Genomic DNA, 21689 nt, shown 5'->3' with positions numbered 1-21689 from the left:
TTGGGTGACTGACAATGAGACTTGTCCAAAATCTAGGACAGAGAACCCTTAGACACGATAGGGTTCCAAATATCAAGGTGGTATGTGGTATTTTACTAAAACACACTAGCTTGAAAATTGACCAGTTTATGAAAAGGAAGCTCTTCATTGTACTTTTTTAAGAGCTGATCTCGCCTGTGCAATGCAGTTGGTGGATGAGACATAGACAATGACAGTGTCCTGAGTGGAATCCAAAAAGCAAATTGGCAGTGCAGGTGGTAGACAATAGATTAGATTTTAAAAACTCTTTCATCTTTAATAACTTGAAAAGAACCCAGATGTAAGTTTGAGACAAGAAATACACCAAAAATATGTCAGTGTTCCAGGGGTGGACTGGAAGAGGTGGAAGGAAGCATGAATCTGTGGAATGATTCATATAAAGTCATAATATAATAAATCTATCAGTGCATTACTTTATCAGCTAGATGCCAAGCCAGTATTAGCATAATCTAAATGATTGCTGGATAGCAAAACATCTTGTTTTATGTCACTACACAGCAGCATGATTATTTTTAAGGAACCCCATCACATAGACTTCTGTTACCAGCTTAAATCCTGCCAAGACAGTGTGTAACAATGAACTGTACTTTGAAACAGCATCCTGTGTTTTGCATAACTGATGTTTGCAGATAGCATCAATGCTTCATGCTGATGTTCTCCACTGACATCACTGCACCGATCCGCTGGTAACCAAGGTCATGCTGCATTCCACTTAACATTTTGATGGATGGTGCGTAGGCACTTTGGAGGGGATGCCGAGCTGGAACATTTTCACTGATGCTTCACTTGAAAGCTAATTACCCTGTATATGAATAAAATGGCCACACGTATCACGAAAAGAAAAGGGGACATAAAGGTCAAATAAGCACTTTACAGAAGAAAATTTAAAGCTTCTGAAAACATTTTTATTTCCCCTCTGGCTGTCCTACCTGGCAGTTAACTGCTGCCAACCATGACGTCTAGTCTACGGTTGAACCAGCTCCAGCCAGAACTATTACGAATGAGTCATTTTCGCCTTTTAAGATTTGGAAAAAAAAAAAAAAAAAAAAAAGGCAGAGGTAGGATACAGGACAAGCGGTGCGGTGTACACTTTATACGGGAACAAACCCCCGAGAGCAGCACCTCAGCAGTAGCGCCCGGCAGCATCCGACCGCCGCCACCCGGCACAGCCCGTGCCCGGCTGAAGGCTGCGGGGCCTCGGCCCTGCCTTCACCGCCCCCGCTTTCCCGCAGGCCCTGCAGGGGCGAGCCCCACACCTCCCGGCCCCCCCAGCAGCGGGCCGGCCGGCCAGACCGCCCTCCCGGCGGTTAGAACCGTTACCCGGCCCCCGCGCCCGCCCCGCCCGGGGAGTGACGCGCAGGGACGCCCCCAGGGGCCGCAGCCACGCCTCTCGGGAGGCCGCGGCTCGGGCCCGCTGCTTCCGCCCGGCCGGCCTCGGGATTGGCTGAGGCGGGCGCGCTGGGCGCGCGTCAGCGGAAGCGATGGCGGCCGGGACACGCCCTTGGCTCCGTTCAAACCTGGATGGCGGCAAAGCGGGGCGGCAGGTGCGTGAGGCGGTGCGGGGTGGCGGGCGGCCGGGGCTCGCGCCGCCGGCGCTGAGGGGAGGCCGGAGCCGCGGCCGTGGGAGCGCGGGCTCTCGCGGGGCGGGCGGCGGCTCCGCGGGCCGCACACGCCGCCGCCCGGGGTCTCCGCGCCCTCGGGGCTTGTTTTCCGCCTGCAGCCTGTCCCTCTCCCCGCCTTTCCCGACAACGCGTTCATTGCTGGACACTCCGCATGCGTTCAAACTTGCTGCTTTTAATAAATATTATCTCCAAGGAACTACAAATATTGCTTAAATTATACCCCCCCCCCCCGCCTTTTTTTATTCAAAGTCACCCATTCAAATGCCTCTGCCTGAAAGTCCCCGTTCTCTCTTTCAGGTGATCTTTTACACAAGATAATCTGTAAAGATGCTGAAGTTTAAATGCGGTGCCCGAAATCCGGTAGAGACAGGACCGATGGAGCCCATCACCAGCCGAATCTCCCGGCTAAATCAGCTCTTTCAGGTAAAGAGCATCTGGCCCAGGATTAGCTGATCTCAGTTTCGTCCGTGTCTGTACCCAGAGTATCAAAATACAGTTTTGCTTGTTCGTGTGGATGCTCAAAGCGTGCCTGTGTGGTTCTGTGGAGGAAGGGGCAGAAGAAGGGGATGGCTTGTTGAGGTTCAAAGCATGTATCTAGTTTGCACAAAGTTCAGTGGATAGTAGCTGGTCTTACGTTTATGTGCATCTGTTAATGTTTTAGCCTGAGTGGATCTTCCCACATAAAGATGGACCATTGCATTCTGTGTCCTGTAATCCGCAGTTGTTTCACGGATGATGTACTGAGGGTTTGTCATGAGATGGATTTACCTAACCAGCTGCTGTTTGATCATCTGAGGTTCAGCAGCTTTTCCTCCTAGAGCTAATATTGATACTGATGGCTTAAACCATTTGTACCATGGAAAAAAAACCACATGGTACAATGTCAAGAAAAAAGCCAGTCAGATCAGTGTCATCAGTAGGATGTAGATAATCTCAAGAAAGCTATGATTTGAACTTTAATAATCCTTAAAGGAATGCTTTATCTAAAAGTAAAATACCTGTAACAGCTATTACAGATAGACACAGTGAGTTGATATATTTCCCTCACACTTCTGTATCATTTGTCTAAGTTCTGAAGTAGTGATTTTTAAATGGATAATATATAATCTGCTCTATACATATGTTATTGATTTGAGGCTTCTCATTGTTGTCTGAGACTCCATCTGCTGTTGCTTCTTTTTTTTCCAGGGGAAGCCACTCTTTGTGACTCAACAGCAGATGTCTCCTCTCTCCCGGGAAGGCATCCTTGATTCTTTATTCGTTCTTTTTGAAGAATGCAGAAACCCCGCTTTAATGAAAATTAAACATGTTGGCAACTTTGTCAAGAAGTGTAAGTTTGTTTAGACTGATTTTCAGGTGTCATTTTAAAAGACAGTTCTAAAGAATCTGAATGTTTAAATAATGCTTTAGTTGCTTTGATTCATTAATGCTTGTAACCCAGGACTTTGAGCATCTGACGTTTTGTGGGCAGACTCAACATTGCAAAGGGGATCTTGGCAATCTTAGTAAGGCTTTGCTCAGGTCCAAAAAGGTCACATGGAAGTGGCTTTTGAAATGCTGTGACTCGAATGTGCATCTTTCTTAGTCTGTACTCTATTTATAGTTGAGGAGGCACTTTATTTAAAAGTGTCTGAGTACTGCATACAGCAAAGCTCCACGTGCGCACAATAGAAGGATGTCAGGAGTTGGGAGCAGGACAGGGACTGGAGGTATGAGAAAAAAAAAATTCTAGAAAGGAACTTGGTAACCCTTGGCTCTTTCAGCTTGAATTAATCTTTTAGATTCCATGTGTTATCTGAATTTTGCATGTGTAACTTGTAAATAGTAATTCTGTGCTTCAGAAATATACTTTCTGAAGGAGTAAATATTTTACTGATAATGTGCTCAGATTCTTTTTTTGGGGAAAAAAAAAAAGGTTCATCAATTTTTCTACTAAGATATACTAGAAAGCCATTTGGTTAGAAGTAACTTATCATGCCCTCTATAATAGTCTAATCCAACAGTTTCTAGATATTATTAGCGGAGAGTAATTTTCTGCTAGTCTGAAGAATTTTTAGAACAATCTACAGTGAGCGATTGATTATCACAGTGCGTGCTGGTTGAAACTAGTCAATGGAAAACTTGAACTGAATATCTGAAATAAATGTCTACGGTTATTTGTTAGACAATAGACTAGTGCCTCCCACAGGCAGAGGAGAAAACCCTGACACTTGACTGGCAGAACTCGGCTGGGTAAAGCCCTCGTATTTAGAGAATACACTTTGTATTGGTAAAGGATTGTTGGAAAGAAATTAGAAACAAAAGAGGCTATCAGCCTATGATGTTATGAATGGGACAGAATTATGGTTGCTATGGGAACTGTCTCAACATTTCCTGATTCTTTTGTATGTACCATATTTCTGTCTTAACTATGTGTTAGCACAGTCTTTTTCTAGTTCTTATGCATACTGTTTTTTTTTTTTAAGAAGCATATTCTGGAATGATTTAACATTTCTTGACAGTCTGGAACTAAATGTTGTTTTTTTGTTTCATTCCCCGTTTTTGATGTTGTGTTTGTTATGAAATGCCAGTTGGCTAATGTTAAAATAAGTATTTTATTTTTATAGATGTAGAGACTATAGCTGAATTAAGGGAACTGCAACCCAGTGTGAAGGATTTTGAAGTAAAGAGTGTGGTTGGCAGTGGTCACTTTGCAGATGTAAAAGTAGTAAGAGAGAAAGTTACTGGTGATGTATATGCTATGAAGGTGATGAGCAAGGAGTCCTTGTTGGCGCAGGAGCACGTATGTATATTTTTCTGTCGTGACAGTAGAACGATAAATTACAATTTGTTGAACATTTCCTTTTTGTCACTGCTATTAGAATTAAAAGTGTTTCTTGAGAAGGATCATCCTACATTTCAGTGAAGTAATATATTTGTGTGTAGTTTTGCTGTGTTTAAAAGCCATTGCCATACACTATGAATCTATTGGGTGAGGTGCCATCCAAAACAAAGAATGGCCCTTGTCTTAAAGAGCTTACCATCTAATTGTATGATAAGAAAAAACACAGGAAGCCAATACTGGATCAGTATTGATCAGCTTGATGATGGCTTGAATTTTCAGACAATCTATTCATTAAGGTTTTTTTTTATTTTAAAGAGCGACATAGAATGTCAAGAGTGGGTGTGAAGGCAAACTGTGGTGATTGGATTTTTATGGAGAGCCTCTCACTAGCTTGAGAAATGTGTTACTTGAAAACTTAGAAAAGGGAGGTTGTTATCATAGTTTGGTGAGAAACAGAAGTTAATCTTTCACTGACATGAGATGACAAGTAGGACAGAGATACTCTGTGAAATACCTTGTGAATTTATACAGCAATATCTGCGTCAGTTGTTTCTGGTATATGGTGCACTTAAGTTGCTCCTGAGATCCCTTAGCATTGTTTGTGGCTGTCAGAAATGAAGATAAACTAGAATTATTCTTGCTATGGCGTAGGTTGACGAGAAAGCAAAGTATGATACTGCCCTCCATACGGAACTTGCTTAAGTCTTATTGAGTGCAGGTCAGTGAAAGTAGGGAACATTGATCTAAATGAACTTGCAGTATCTCTGTAATAAAATTAATTTCTTGTTGTCTGGCTGCACATCTGAATAATTAAATAGTTGCTAGAGAATGATTTCAAGAAAGCCTTGTATTTTAGTACCTTACAATGGATTTATTACTGAATTAGCTGTAAGATGCTACCCCATAATTGCTCTAGCTTCTTTTCTGCTTGTCTGATTCTTTTGAGATCAGTTTCAGTTTATTAGGGCCAGTCCAAGACTGCACTCCAGACTGGTAGATGCTTCACCGGTTTGAAAGATGACCTTTGCTGCAGGGACTATTCAGTTGAAAGCAAGCTAAACAACAGAAGGAGGGAGGGGAATGGAAAACACAAAGGAGTAGAATTACTTTTTTAAAGGTGCATATCACAAGGAAATAGCATTTAATATTTTCTGTGTAATTTTTTTGTGATGTGTGCTTTTGGCACAGCCGCAAATCTTTCTAAAACTAGGGGATTCTATTGCATTCTAACTCATTTTCATCATGATATAACTGAAAACTTCCTTTTTTATAGGTGTCATTTTTTGAGGAAGAACGCCATATATTATCTCAGAGCACTAGTCCATGGATTCCACAGTTACAATATGCATTTCAAGACAAGAAAAATCTCTACTTGGTAATGCCTTGTCTTTGTTTCTTTTCTCCTCTATTGAACACTATTGCCATTGTTATGTTGAAGAACAATGTGGTGGTTGAAATGTGCTCATCTTCTGTAAATTTTCCTGTATTACATGCCACTGTTTGATATGTGTCCAGTGTAATACGGAGGAGTTGAATGGAATATCTTTTGTATATATGAACTAAATCCGTTCCTTTAAAATTTTATGTAGGTTATGGAGTATCAGCCTGGAGGGGACTTACTGTCACTCTTAAACCGATATGAGGACCAACTAGATGAGAGTATGGTGCAGTTTTATCTTGCAGAGTTGGTTTTAGCCATTCACAGTGTCCATCAGATGGGTTATGTACACCGGTAGGTAAAGATTGCTTTGCATTGCACATAATGTTTGATTCCAGAACACAGAAAAAGTGTTCTGGAATGATGCATTCTTGTTGTGTTTTTTTTTTTTTATTCTGTCCTCTTTCAGGACAGTGTTTCACATGCTGTATCAGAAAAGAAAATTAGAAAATCAATCAGACTTCAACTATAATTGTACCTAAAGGCATTAACTTTGATGTAAAGTTCAAACTAGTAGCAAGAAAGGATTGTTACATATATTTTCTGGAGGCTTAGTAAAAAGAAGCCTTAATGTTGCACTATAAAAAATTTAAATCTTTTCCAGAGATCGTTGCTTTTAGCACCAAGTAGTATGGGAAATCAGTGTAATTGTTAAAATTTGCTGTGTGCTGATTGGTGAACAGGGCAGTATAGGATGTTGGAGCAGTTAAATATCACAGAGCTTTCTAAAGATCATATCAAGGCATGAAGGCTGTTATTGTACGCATTTTCAAATCATATTGGTGTTTAATAAATTTATTCCATTCTGAGGCTTTGGAAATGTTATGAAGTATTTTATGTTCCAGGCAGCTGTAGTGGCTGCACTTAGAGCACAGGCTGTGGCTTTCTAATGCAAGGTAGCTGCCGGGATTTGAAAGATGTACAGAATAAGTTGTAAGGAAATTTGGGAAGAAAGCTACATAATAATTCACTGTAACTCAGTTACAATGTAGTCAAGGTGCAAAACCACCTTCTCTTTTCATCTTCTGTCAATAATTATTAACTTTCCGTGAAATGAGGGGAACTTTACTACTTTCATATTTGCTTGGAAACAGAACAACAGTTGGAAATAAGACTCCCACTTGTTAAGGTTTTATGCAACTGAGCACACAGTTGAGTGTAGCTGAATAGGGATATCCTCTTATCTAGATGTGGCCATGGGCAACGATACAGAAAGATACTGATGGCTTTCTTCTTGCTTACAGAGATATCAAACCAGAAAATGTTCTCATTGACCGAACAGGACACGTTAAACTGGTGGACTTTGGGTCAGCTGCCAAAATGACAGTAAACAAAATGGTAATAATGTGGGTTTAAACTTTGTCTATGGCTTGTCTGGATAGTCCAGTCAAAAAGGGAAAACTAACTTTATATCTGTTCCTTGATTAGACCTTGGTCTTCGGCCTTTCTTGTCCAATATGGAATCTATTCACAATGATATTTTTCCATTTATGAATGGCTTTTCAAACATGAGCTCGAGTATTTTTTGCAGCTCTCAGTAGATATATATTTGCTTATTAAAATGTTAATACACAAGTAAGGTAAAGACAAGCCTATTTTCTCATGGTGCTGCACTGCAACACAAAATCATACTTCTAGAGATTCTTACAGCTGTTCAGTGCTGTGTTTAAAGAAGGACATGGATTTATAATTGTTCTTAATTGGACTGAAAATTCTGTTTGTTGTAACTAAGGTGGCATAGGGCAGGGAGGTCTCGATGGCAATGAGTCACTTTCCAGTGTTCTGGGCTTTACTCACTAGAAAGCACTATGTTCAAAGCTGTGAATTGGTTGAGCTTTTTGTAAGTTGCTTGTAAATTTAGGTAACTGCATACAATTGCAAGTGATAATTTGGAATTAAAATATATCTAAATGAGAATATGAAGTTCTACACCAGGTTCCTGTCTTGTCTTACAATTTTTATTTTTCTGCAGCATTTTCTTGGTATTGTGACTCTTAATATTCTGTTTTCCTTGTTCTTCCCTTTTCAGTGCTTCTCTGCAGTGCATTTTTCTTTTAAATTTTTTCTTCACATTATCTTTTGAGTCATCTTCAGGTTTTTGTGTTAGTCTGCCTGTTGTTTTGTTTCATTCTGTATGCTACTCAGTGCAAAAATGATTGTTTTGGTTCCTGAATTACCTTTTCTAATCACTTCAGAAATTCAAATACTAGTACTTTGCTGATCATGAACACAAGGTAAAAAGGTAGGGATGACAGAATGGAATGAGCGCAAGGAATATTTATGTCCAAATTTGACTATTTTTGAAATTTCAGCTGTGATGTCCCTGTTAATATTAGTTGAAGCAGTAGTGCTAGAGTACATATGGTGCTTAAAACATCAGTGTTTAGTAATCCTGTGCTTTTTAGAATGCTGCTTTTCTACTTTAGCTGTTTGTACTTTCTAGTAATAGTTAGCTCTGGTAATTTGACTCTTTTTATACCAAATAGCTTGCTTTCTGTTTGTTTATCAGCAGTTTCCTTAACCTTGCACTTTTTGCTTAACAGCCTTGCTTAAAAATTACTTAAAATTCACTTGGAAGGCTGGAAATTGCATCTCATTCAAAAAAAAAAAAAGAAAAAGAAAAATATTTGGTTTATTACCAAGATCACAATGAACAGAAAGTGCTTTAACTTCACTTGGTATACCTTTGCTTCTAGGTAAATGCCAAGCTACCTGTTGGCACACCTGACTACATGGCACCAGAAATGCTAACGGGGTTGAGTGGGGATGGCAAAGCTTCTTATGGTCCAGAATGTGACTGGTGGTCCCTAGGAGTCATTGCGTATGAAATGATTTATGGAAGAACTCCGTTCGCTGAAGGGACTTCAGCCAAAACCTTCAATAACATCATGAACTTCCAGGTAGAGAGAACTCCTTCCATGTTCTTGAGTAAAAAGGCTGTTACTAAGGACTATGTTTTTACACTTGAGAAAAGAAGCTTATGGATGTCTCTTACTTTGTCATGTTCATAAAATATTTAGAATATATGCTTTATATTGTTTTTATATATCTCTGTATTGTAGATATCGAGTTGTTTTTTTATAACAGGTGTCTAAAAATAACCCTCTGCAGTGCATGAATTAAAAAAGATTTAGCTGTCTATCTTAGGTAACTATAATTGCAGCATTTCCAAAATAATCTAGAAAAGGGATTGAAAGGATGAATTGTGGATTGATAAAGTTTCTGAATATTACTAAGCATTTCTGCATAGTAAAGGCAAGGGCTAGCTATGAAGAGCTGCAGAAAGACTTGAGGATATTAAGTGTCTGAACAATTAAAACACCATGTGAAATTTACTTTAAATAAATTTAAACCAATGCATGTGAAGGGAAAAGTATCCCAGCTTTACCCAGTGGTGGGCTCAAGAACAGTATCTGATGTTACAATCTATGCAAATGTCAGTTTAGATCTTAGTCTAAAAAGCAGCACATAGAATGGTAGGAGTTAGTAGGAAAGAAAAAGAAAAAAAAATCATATGTAGCTGATAGAGGATGGTTGCCTGTTATTTCTTCTAATATGGGAATTAGGGACATCAAATGAAAGTAGCCAGCAGTAACTACGTTACAAACAAAAAAGGATACTTCATATAGCACATTCTCATGCTGGGGAGCTCTTTGCCATAAGTTTGCAGCTACTGAATGTTTTTATGTGTTCGAGGAGTGACTAGAAAAATTCATAGAAGAAGAATCCATGGAGATCTGGCAAATATAGAGACATCATTCCTGGTTCAGAAAATCCTAAGCCACAAATCCTTGGAAGTTTGGGAGAATTTTCTGGGGAAGTGGTTTGTTTTACCCTTCCATTTGTGTATGCCATTGGCCATTGTTCAGCATAAGATGATGATCTGGGTCTACCATTTGTCTGATCGGGAATGGTTGTTCCTGTGTTTCTTATCTTTACTGCAGTAAATACACATATTTTTCCTATTTGGAAAAAGTGCACAATACTTTTATTTGTGTGCTATAAATATTTATCCCTTGTGCCTGACATATCTCAGAATAATGAAACTTAATCTTACTGTTCTGGGACTGTTTTCCTACTGAGCAGAAATCCTTTTCTTTCTAATGTAGAGATTTCTGAAGTTCCCAGAGGATGTGAAAGTTAGTAGTGAATTTCTTGATCTGATCCAGAGCCTGCTTTGTGGGCAGAAGGAAAGGCTGGGTTATGAGGGACTCTGCTGCCATCCATTTTTTTCTAAAATTGACTGGAATAATATCCGTAACTGTAAGTAAAATAATACTGTATTTATAAACAATTCCTGTTTCTTTGGGTAACATGAAAATTTGTACAATGTAGGTATTTAAGTGTGTTTGAGCTGAATAATTATTCATAATGAAACAGGACTGTGTACTGGAGCAGGTGTTTTTAACAAAACAATTCATTTTGGTTTTTGGATAGGATATATTAACATCTCTCAGGTGAAAATTGTAAGGTAAGATGAAATTTAATACACTCCTGTATGAATTTCTGATGCAATTGCCATGTTACTGAAAGCACTGAACTGGAAAATCAAAGTGGTCCTTTCCATGTCCTTCTTCAGATTAAAATGCATCAGTATGTTCTTTCAGGCCTTTTCCACCTCAATTTACTTAATTTTGGCTTAATCTCTTTTTTTTTTTGTTGTATCTTCATCTTTTTTTCATTGCTTGTGATCCAACTTCATTTAAGGTTGGTTTGTTTTTTTTTTTTTTAGCTCCTGTAGGTGATAAAATGTCAGCGGTCACACAGGCATTGGAGTTTTTTCTCAAAGTTAATGTGACTAATGTATGACTAATTTTTTTGTCAAAAACCTGTTCATTCCACTAGGATAGAATAAAACCAGTGAAGCAGATAATTTTCTATGCAGAAAATGATTTATAATACTATGGAAGCAATGGAATTTAGTATTTGGAAGTACTGAGGCACCAGCTTCATTGCAAAAACAAATATTTCACAGATCATCAATGATATATGTAAGAGTGCCTGGCTTGTGTTGGATAGTATTTTAAATTATTTGGACTGTAAGATTATCTGGGCAAGGAACATGTCTGCCTTATATTCTTTATCAAATATGCTGTAAGAGCAGTGATTGTGCTCCATTTTCCATGATAAATTGCCAAGCCAGTGCTTCTACTTTTGATGACTATCTCAGCACTTCAGCTGTCAGCTCCACAGAATGTTTACTCACTTTTCTGTTGATTCATTAATTTTGAACTCGTGGAGCTGCTGTTCTGTTACATTCCATTGTTTCTGCCTTTTGAGAGCCATTGAGCCTTGAGTCTTCTTCATCATTTTAGCATACATTTCCCAGACTTCAGCTCACTCTGCCTTCTTTCCTCAGAGCCCTGCCTAAGCCACCGGTTTCTGTTTCTGAAATTTTTGTATTGTGTTTGTATCATGTTATCTCAGATCTGGAAAAAAATGGCACGTGAGCATATGTTCTGGTGTTTCCTTGGCAATTGTCGGTCCAGTATTCACACAACTGCACAAGTTAATTGAGTGTTTTGCCATTTCATGTGACAACGGTGATACTGATGGACAAGCTGGTAGGCAGCCCTGATGTCGTTATAATGTTGAAATAATCACTCAGGATTTTAAAAATCCCATTTCTGTCTGCAGCTGGCCAGTGGATTGTATCATTCCCTCTAATATCCGGACCTACCTACTGTGAAGATTCATGCAGTTTTGACCCCTGACTTCGTTGTTATGTCTCGTACTTCATAAAACCCCACTGTAACTAGCACAGAACACAGCAGTCTTCTTGCTTTTAGCAGCAGATTCAATGTATCACCTATTGCTTTGCTCTCTGCGGTGGTTCTCCATTTGCTGGTTTATTCAGGGCAGTGTTGCTGTCATTCTATTCAAAACCCTTGTTGGGTTTGACCCAGGCTATCTAAAAGCTAAAGGTTTCTTTTTTATCTTGACCTTCACTGATAGTGGTGTTTAACTGGAGCAATGGCAGCCTGAGAAAATTAGGAAACTAGTGAGTGCTGGAAGAGGTCACAGGATTTAGATTTAGATTAAAGAATCTCACTCCCTCAAGTTAATCTGGTCAAAGATTTTGGGGATGTGGAATGTTGGACTCCATGATTTTAAAGGTCTTTTCCAACGTAAATGATTCTATGATTGTTAAATAAATTCTGTGTCAATACAGTCAGACTTTCCTCTAGTTCATAAAAGCAGTGATATTATTTCTATTTCGGACTGAGAAAGGTAGGGACAAAACTGGTACCCTTGCCTTGCAGGTATTTAAATTATCATGCTGGGAGCTCCAGGATAACCATGCTTAATGCACCGATTTTGGTTAAGAATGTGTCATTAAGGAGTTTTTCAGTGTTACATTTTGTTGTTATGGTAACCTATGAAACACTTGACTTTTCAGTAAATCCCTTCCCAAAAGACAGTTGCCTCTAAAAATGCTCCCATCTTCCTTGGGTTTAAGTCGCATGTGTCTGTAGAAGCAGCTCTTCAGTTACAGAAACAGAATCCAACCATTAAACCCAAGGTCAGGTTTAACTGAATCTGTCTCAACAGATAATTTTCCCCTTCCTTGGAGTATTGTACTGAAAGGTATTTATATGTTCTGCTCTCTGTATTTGTTGATTTCTGCTATTTAATGACTTCTAAAGCTTCTTAAAAAAAAACCAAAAAACAACCAAACCAGACACCACCACACCCCCCCCCCCAAACAAAAGGAAACAAAAAAAACAACTTTGGAAAGATTGTGTTGATTTACTTGATAGGATTTTCTGAAAATATTTTGGAATTTATTTACCTAGAAAAAACATATTTCTATCCGTGTTGCAGCTAAATGATCAGGATTTTAACTGGAAAGTTGGTAAGAGAAATATCTGAGTACTTTATAAGTACCTAAAATCAGAGGTAGAGAATGGGAGAATGACATACTTGAGTTCATCGGCAACAAGGTTGCTTTCTATATAATTTGGGGATTTGGTTAATCACCTTTTGTTATTTGAAATCCATAAATTACATCAGCTTTTTAATTTGGAACCAAAAATCTGCCTGATGAAGGCTAATTGAGAGATGGTCTGAAGACTTTTATTGTCATCTAAGCGATATATATATACAGCATAAAGAAACTTTCATTTTAAGAATTGGCTTGTAGCTGCAGTCCAAGAGGTCTTGAAAATGGAATGGCATGTTTGGACTTGCATGAGGTAACTATATAAATGAGAAGAAAAGAATTAATGTCTTGTGCAAACAGAAGAACTTGAGAAAGTGTTGAAGACTGATATTTAGGGTGTCTTCTGCTGTTAAACAGGCAGGAACCCAAATCTCATTGTTTGTAAGTGCAAGACTCATCCTTATGAACTCAAAGCTGTCATTCAGTATGTTAAGAGTTAAACATTGTGATGTTTCACTTCAATGCTTGCCTTCAGAAAAATGTATTGACTTGTTTCTCTAAGTGGAGATCACTTTCATGTCAGCTTGAAGATGACTTTTATTAACAGAAATGTGTGTGTTGGATCATTGTCTTGACAGAACAGAAAAGATGTTAAGATAATATTGTATGGATTGGTTAGAACTAGTATAATGCCTTTTTTTTTAAGTGGTCTTAGAGAAAACAGCCTTAAATTACATCATTTGGACTTTCTATTTTCTATTTTTTTTCCATAACACTTTACTCAAATAGGCCTCTTAAAGCCTGAGGAAGAGTAATGCCTAACCTACTTAAAAAGGCTGTGTGGATGCTTTTCCTCAGAAAGCACATATAGATCACCCAGTAGATCAAGACAAGACACATTTTTATTCTTAAGAAACGTTCTGTATTTCCTTTAAATTTCCAATTTCAGTTAAGTCTTTCACTGTCCCAGGGGAAATGCAGTATCTCTTTTCTGAATTTGCATGAAAATATTTTGAAAGATGGAAAGACTCGATTAAGGCAATGTTCCTTGAACTAGTCATAGATACACACACCAGTGCAGCGTTTTTTTTAAAAAAAAGCTTCTTTCCATAAGAGACATTTTATCTAGTCTTAATGATAAACTGCTTAAAGTGCTGCAGTGTATGTGTGGTGGTTCTGGTTTTTGCTTTTTTTCATTTTTTTTTTTTTAAACTTAGCAACCTACAACACCCCCTTTTCCTCTGAAAGTCATTCTTTGGAACAGATGGAAGAGGGTTACATCCTTCCACAAGTGGGGAGGTATCTAGGCAAGCAATTGGCTTTTTTAAAACATGCAGTTCTCTACAAGATACTTTAAATGGTAAACAGAACATGTACGTTCGTTGGTAACACAGCGGAGACAAAAAGAGGTTGTTATACCCAACCAGTCTGTACGAGTAGAAACATCAGGTTTACTGTCTTTTTGAGTAATAGTTTTGCCTCCCCTTTGGGTGAGCCTGAAAAAAGTGCAGATTTTTCACCTTGTCAGATGCGATGGCATGGTTTTAACGTTTCGTTCTCAGAGGCTTATCTTGACCTCTACTAAAGGATTCTTCCCTTTAAAGAAGTAACTGATAAGCACATCAATGTATTTGCATTCACCAATCTTCATCTTGTTCTGAAAATACTATAGTCGTGTGACAGTTCTCTGATTTTAAGCAAGAAATAATAATTTAACTAGAGATTAAGTCACCATGTGACCCACATTTGAGAACAAAATTGCTCGTCTTTTTTAGGTTGGTTTTACAAGACTACTCTGTTTATTCTGTAGATATTTTGGACATTAGACAAGGGACTCCTTAGTCTTAGGAATAAGGGACTATGGAGAAGCTACCAAATAATTAACAGAATCAGAGAGAGTGGATATAGCTTTTTTCCCCCCTTAAAGATATTCCCTCTTTCTCCTAAGTGAGTTTTCCTCCAGTGTCCTGCAACTTCTGAAGAAATTATGCTTCTCATTTTCATCACTGTTGACAGTTCAGAACAACTTAACATCTAGAGGTGTTTTTGTTGAATGACTCTTCTTTCTAAGTTTTCTTTTTAGTTGCTATTATTTCTTGATACAAATATTGTAGCAAGGTTATACTGCAAAGTTGCAGAGTTTTTGGACTGTTAGTCATGGATTTTTAGTGAATGCAAAATAGAGGGCAAATTTTGTTTTTATTATTTTTTAATCTCATGTTCACAATTTCTCTTCTTTGTTAACATCTTTTATTAAACATTAGAGGAAACCATAGTTCTCTTTAAACTACTTTCCCACCAGCCCCAAAGGTTTGCTCTGTCTTGCATTCATTTTTATCTTTTTGCATCCATTGTTCTCCTATTGAGTGCTTTTCATCTTTTTATGTGCATGCTGATCTTAGGCATATTTAAATTATATTTTCTTTTGTGCATGTGGTTTGACTAGGAATTCTTACTGTTGGTAAGAAGAAAGACTTTCCTTTTAATTGCAAGGGCTTGAAGATGACTCTTAAGATATTCTTAGCTAATTTCTGGTGAGAAGTAAGGCACTAGATCTCTCTTTCAAAGATGAAGTTATCTGTCAGACTCTGAGGAGTATGTAACGGGGTTGTTATACCGTTATAAAAAGGCAGCTATGTCGTAGTTGCTACCTCTTTAAGAAAGATTCTAGACTTCCTCAGATGAAGTGAATAGTTTGCCGTTTTCTCTGTTACTTTACCTCTTACACAGTATCTGTCTTTAAAGACAATGTTAAAAACCCCACAGCAACCCCTTTCTGTAAGAGGATGTGCAAAGTGCTTTCAGCAGAGGTCCTGAACTAAAAAATAATTTCTGAACTTAACCTCCTCTGCTATGAATTAACTGTAACTTTGCGCTTATATTTGTGTTAAAGATGATATACTTAAAAACTCTTTTCCATTGCTTCTCTGTTTTTAATCATTAAGAGCATATGAAAGTGTAGCTGGGCATTATCCTGGCATTAAGTGAATTTTTAAAAAAATACAGATCCTAATCAACAATCAGTATTCCAAAATTATGTTTACAGTATATAAATGTCAGCGTTAGATTAGATCTAAATTTATATTATAACCAATAATATAGCAGAAATTAATAAATTCATGATATTGACAGCAAATTTAAATGTTCTGGAGCCAGTAAATAAAACTGTTTCCTACAGAACCTATTTAATTTGTGTGTTTTCCCCATTTATCTCATTCTAATGTACTTGGAGCTGCTGTACGTGAGCAGCATCCTATCCGCTTCATGGAATTTCTTCTCACTTCTCTGCTTGGGAGCAGCGTCAGAACGGCTCCTTGGGGAGCTGCTAACAAAGCCTGCGTGTGTAGTTGTGATTTGGCAGTTTATACAGACAGTTGGTTTTTTGGGGTTTTTTTTGGGCTATTAATGCTGATCTGGTGGGTAGTTTAAGGGTACGTTTGTGCAGAGAAGGAAGAGTTAAAAAGCGGGCTGTGAAAGGCTTTGGCAACCTAGAGGGAGCTAGCAAGCTCCAGCCGTGACTCAGTGTGCCTGTGTCACTCAGATAAGCATCAGCATCTGTCACGACTGCAGGCAGGTAGGGTTAAACTCCGAGCATGCAGAGAGTGAGGAGCAGGGAGCCTGCACTGCAGGGGTTGTAATGTTTGTTCCCGATTCTTCAATTCTCATCAGCCCTTCAGCTACAGGAGATCTCTACTGGATCCATGGTAACGGTTTTAGCACGCTACACTTCCATCAGCTTGTGACAATGGGCTGTGTTCTAGTCACTGACCGAAGAGCTGTCTCCTTTATAGAGCAAAAAAGAGATTAGTAGTTTTGCAGTGAGTGAAGACCTGAGTGATGAAACAAATATATAAATAAAGAATCTTAGAAAACGTGATCTATTGAGGCAGGAATCACACAGCAGGCTTTTGCATTCAATCCTTTCATACACATAGCCAAGCCAGCAGGTAGCTCGGGTGCTGCACATCATTGAGAAGAACTTGTTCTTTTGTTCTCTTGGTTAATTAAACTGATGCAGACACGAGAAAATCAGATGAAATTAAACAACTGCTTAACAACTTAAGTGGTACCAATTTAGAAATTATGGTAAGAAATACATTGTAATTCCTGCTATTTATACCCCTCTTCAGAGCTGATTGTATCAGAGCCAGACTGCAGTGGTGTCCCGACAAGAGTTCCAGATCTTTAGCAAGCTCTTTCAGAGAAATAAAATCTTACTGATATTTCTTCCCTTCCTAAAGACCAATTACCTTCTAGTAGCTATAGTTTATTAGAATCTTCCAGGAGAAAAACCAGTTTGCTGTTGATTAGAAGCCCATGCTGGGAAGATTCTTGGTAGTATTAAGAGTAGATATATACCTTAGCTGACTAGCAAAGGATCAGGCTACATTCTCATGTAGTGTCACTAACTGGGTAGGTTGGAGACATTTTCTTTTTCTAGATGAACCAGAATTGAATTACTCTTAGATATATTACAGTAATAATTTTCTTAGCCTGGTACTTTGATTTGATTCAATGTATGTGTTTAAAAAAAAAACCCTAACCTGGAAAAAAAAAATCCAAAAACCAACAATCTCAAATCCCCAACCTAAACCCCAGTTTAATCAGTGTGGGAGACATTCTGCCTGCAGAGTGGTAGCCATGTTGGTAGCTTAAGGGTTAATCTCTTGTTGCTGTAATACGATTTGAGAGCAGCAGCTCAGTCTGCTTGTGTTAGCAAGATTAAAAGCAGGAGCTGCAGTGCCATTGCAAGCACTGAATGAGTGGGACTGTTGCAGAGTGAACTGTAGCTGAATTTTGTCTTTTCTTCTTGCTTTTTTCACCAGCTCCTCCCCCATTCGTTCCTACTCTCAAGTCTGATGATGACACCTCAAATTTTGATGAACCAGAGAAGAATTCGCGGGTTTTATCCTCTACGCGCCAGTTGAACCCAGCAGGCTTCTCCGGTGAAGATTTGCCGTTTGTGGGGTTTTCATTCATCAAGGCGTTAGGGATCCTCAGATCAGAGTAAGTAGGAATTATTGCTTAGGTGGATAGGACCATTGGAAAAATGTGAAGGTTTGTTACCGTGTGGATGGTGTGTCTGTGGGGAAAAGCTGTTTTAACTGGCCTGTACTCTGCTTTAGGGAAGCTGCCAGGTTTTGGCTTTATCTGTTGCTGCGGTGGCTTGTGCATGTCCTGTCGTTCTGTGATTATTTCTGGGATGAGGGGAGGGAAGGGAATGGAAAGATTGATTCTAAACCAGTTATTGTTAAAATTGTTGTTCAAATACTTTGAATTAGTTGTTGCTGTTAGCCAGGGAGCAGTTGGTGATTGCACTTCTGGTATTGCAGATCCCTGAAAGAAGGAGAATACTGGGGAGTTCAGAGATGGAAAAGGGGGGTTGTTGTTTTATTGGGTCAGAGAGTGGGCACCAAGTGCTGGGGATGTGTAAGGCTGAATCAGTGATCCACAGAAATGGAGCTCCACTGGTCTGGGAATGTGCAGTGATGGGTCAGTGAACAAGAGAAGGAGCTTCACAGCAGCTGAGTGTGTGCTGTTGGGTCAAGTCAAATACGAAGACTAGACATTGCTGTATTGTGTGTTAAGAGACTAGAGATTCAGATGAAGTATGCAGGGTACGTGTTTGAGGAGGGAGGTAAAGATCTAGAAAAAATGGTTTTCAGTTGAAAGAAAACACACTTGCTGAGAGAATGGAGTCAGAGAAAAGAATATAAATAGTATGGTATAGAGCATTTGGAGTGGTGGGTGGTTAGTTTCTGATGACAGAGCTATTGAAAAAGTATTAGTGCAGTAGATTAAGTTGAGAAGTCCTTACCTCAGTATGATGAGGCCCCTCAGGAATGCAATGGCTTTAGCTGGGTTAGTGACTCAATGCACTAAGGCGCTGTGTTTTCCTGTCAACCATCGTTCATTGCTGCTAGTTAGTTCCCTTAAGGGACTTCATTGTCAATCTGCCTTAATCAAGTTTTCATTTTTTGGTCATATTGGTTGTGACAGTTGCTCTGCGGTAAGTGTGTAACCAAATCTAGTGATACTGTTGTCATCTTTGATCTTGCCCACACTGTGAATCAAGGTTATATGATGGTTATGCCAGTAATAAAAAGGGAATCTTTGACCGTCCCTCCTCAGCAGAGTTGCTTTTATGACAAAAGAGGAAGGAAAGGAGAGGACATAACAATCAAAAAAGTATTTGTTTGGTGAAATGATCTAATATTGTCAGCAGAATTAGAAAAATGGAATGTTATATCTGTAGGGACCTGGGGTTAAAATCTTATCTTGATTTAGAAGTGAACTAATTTACCGTGTTATCTTTTCTGCCTGGGGAACTGTAATTCATCTATCAAGGCTACAATGACCATTCATGTAACAGTCAGAAGAGGCTCAGCAGTGATCATATACGTATGGTAAAAATGTATATGTAATCAGGCCCTAGGACTAGAACTGAAGGGGAGCGTGAGGTGAAGTCTCAGGAGCAGTGGTGTAACTGTGCTGTAGGTTGAAGGCTAAAAGTAATATAGATGTAGCAGGTTGATTGATATGCTTTCTTTGTGGAGCTAGTACCAAAAATGCGTGTTGAAGTTATATTTGAATTTTGGTAATAGATAAGAAGGGACATAACAAAAGCAAATAGAGATTAATATGCTCTGGAGAAATTTTGACTGAAGTAAAATTTCTGCTTGGCGTGGCCTGTTTTTTCCTGAGCTGGAACAGAAAGACATCATGTACTTAATTTTCCCCAAATAATTCTAATATAAGTAGATCTTAGTGGTTTATTTTTTTGAATGAGATCTCGATAAATGCACTTTGATATTTTTGGCAGTAAATACTTGCATTTTGTTCTAAGAAGGTGATTTAAATATGGCAAAGAGTGTATGGAGACTTGAAAATATCTATATTTAAATAATGCAGTGACTAGTTTATTCTCAATAACACTGCAACACTAGGTCATAAAGATAACTTCTTACTTATAAAATACTGGGTGATGTATGTTTTACTCGAGGAAATAGAAGTACTGTTTCTGTCCACCCTAGCTTGAATATCAAATTCTAGATGGGGAAGAGAACAGTAAATGGGGGGTGGGCTTATCTGTTGCAAATCTTGGGATATCTTCTCTGGAAGGTCCTAAGTCATCAAGTTTATCAGTCCAGAATTTTTCTTCTTAAAATCTTTCCTCTCAAAGTCTAACCCTTGTGGTTGCTAAGTGATGCAGATCTGTTTTCTTGTGTCTGCAGCATGATAGCTCTAATGCCTCTAGTGCTGTTCGTAGTTAGGCCAGGCAGCTGCAGAGTCCTGTTAACAAGGTCCTTGAAACTTGCATTACTTTTAATTTGAGGGCTGTCAAGCTGTGAAGTTTAGGGTTATACTCTTGCCCTTGTTCACTGGACAGTAAGAAGCCATAGCTGAGCTAGGAATTTCAAATACTTCAGAGAAAAGGCAGTTAAAAAAAAAAAGACAGAAGAAGGATAAAAGAAGTTCTCTTTTCCATTCTCCTCTTTCTCCCAACCACTTAGGGTCAGAAGGGTTCACCGAAGTGACTCAGACCTGTTGCCAGAAATTAGATAGTCGGTGTGTGGTTCAGAAGGGTCCATTGAATTAGAATGTGCTGTATGTTGCCCCATACCATGAGTTTTGGGAAGAATTTGTGACCCTATAGCAAATATAAGATTTAACGAAAGAGCAAAATGCCTGACAATAATGTGTCGTAGGAAGCCACCAGGAGAAATCAAGGGCACTGCTTATGTCATAGGTTCCTGTATAGCAAAGCATCTGTTAAATAAATCTCCTATATGATTCTACGAACTGGGATCAGGCTGCAGAGAAGGACCAGCTAAATCCTTCTCCCATCATGGCCTCTGAATTCTTGATATGGGGGAGAAATGCCTGTCTGACTGCAAATCTGGCTGCTCGTCTGGCTGCGAGCGTGTGACTGTGACAAGGTAACAGGCAACTGAGAGTTTAATTCCCTTAAAAGCCAGCCCCACCTTACTTCCTGTCCCTAACTGCGGCTGGTCTCCAGCGCTTAGAACAAGTGAGAAAAACCCTGAGATGCCAGAAATATGCATCAAGTGGTGAAAGAAAATTGTTCTTGGCCTTTGAAGGTGACTAGCAGAAGCCCTAAGGCACAAGATAAATACATTATAAATCCAGGGCTAACCCAATATACCAAAATACTTAATAAAATATACCTAATTAAAAAAATAGTTTATAATGTAAATTTTTGCCTGCCTCTGTCCTCTCTTAGACTGGAGTAAGGAGCTGAAGGGGCCTGACTACTTATGATACAAAACTTACGTTAATGCAAAATACTTGCTAAACCAGAGCCTAGAGAACCATTCACAGGCAAGGCTGACAGTGGGATTAGTACGTAATCTCAGTTGCTGATATAGGGTTGGTTTATTTTTTTTTTTAAATTATCTTTCAGACTATCATAAATGTAATCCTAGTAATTCTTGAATTGTCATCTGTGAGGCTCTGGTAGATGGTCCAAATCTTTTTCTGTAGATTCCTAAGAAGTGGTATTTTTTAAGATTTCTTCTTTTTTTTTTTTTTTTTTAATTTTAGAATTTGATATGGATTTGTGATTGATATTATAAAATATTGAGAGCTAAAATGGGCCATTCTTCCAAAAAGAAGGACTACTGATTTCTTCCAACAGTTTCTTGGGTTCTGGTAAACTCTTTCACCGAAGATAGATTAAAGAGGAAGCAGAGGATGAGCATGCCAAAAATACGCTTTGCTTCAGCTAGCTCTATTCACAGATTGATGGTATCACTGTTTGTTTTTGGTTGGGTTTTTTTTAGGCTTGAGCAAGCATTTACGAGGGGGCGGAAGGTACAGATGAGTATAATGCTAAAAAGAATAGAGCATGAGGGACGGGGG

The 21689-nt window shown here is 38.7% G+C and overlaps 1 protein-coding gene across 1 annotated transcript in view; it reads left to right on the top strand.

Annotated features, from left to right (window-relative positions):
• The first annotated feature begins 1563 nt into the window (after positions 1 to 1563).
• Positions 1564 to 21689, top strand: part of CIT (citron rho-interacting serine/threonine kinase) — a 71666-nt gene continuing 51540 nt past the window's right edge. The window contains exons 1-10 of the mRNA XM_068412399.1: positions 1564 to 1583; positions 1959 to 2084; positions 2850 to 2991; positions 4268 to 4443; positions 5759 to 5860; positions 6075 to 6217; positions 7168 to 7261; positions 8620 to 8823; positions 10033 to 10186; positions 17633 to 17813. Of these exons, the coding sequence (XP_068268500.1) occupies positions 1989 to 2084; positions 2850 to 2991; positions 4268 to 4443; positions 5759 to 5860; positions 6075 to 6217; positions 7168 to 7261; positions 8620 to 8823; positions 10033 to 10186; positions 17633 to 17813 (1292 nt within the window). The 5' untranslated portion in view covers positions 1564 to 1583; positions 1959 to 1988. The remainder of the gene's footprint in view (positions 1584 to 1958; positions 2085 to 2849; positions 2992 to 4267; positions 4444 to 5758; positions 5861 to 6074; positions 6218 to 7167; positions 7262 to 8619; positions 8824 to 10032; positions 10187 to 17632; positions 17814 to 21689) is intronic.

Source organism: Nyctibius grandis, chromosome 14, assembly GCF_013368605.1.
Source record: "Nyctibius grandis isolate bNycGra1 chromosome 14, bNycGra1.pri, whole genome shotgun sequence".
Lineage (NCBI taxonomy): Eukaryota > Metazoa > Chordata > Aves > Nyctibiiformes > Nyctibiidae > Nyctibius > Nyctibius grandis.
Note: the sequence above shows the minus strand (reverse complement) of the source record. Positions and strands in the feature narration are given on the sequence as shown.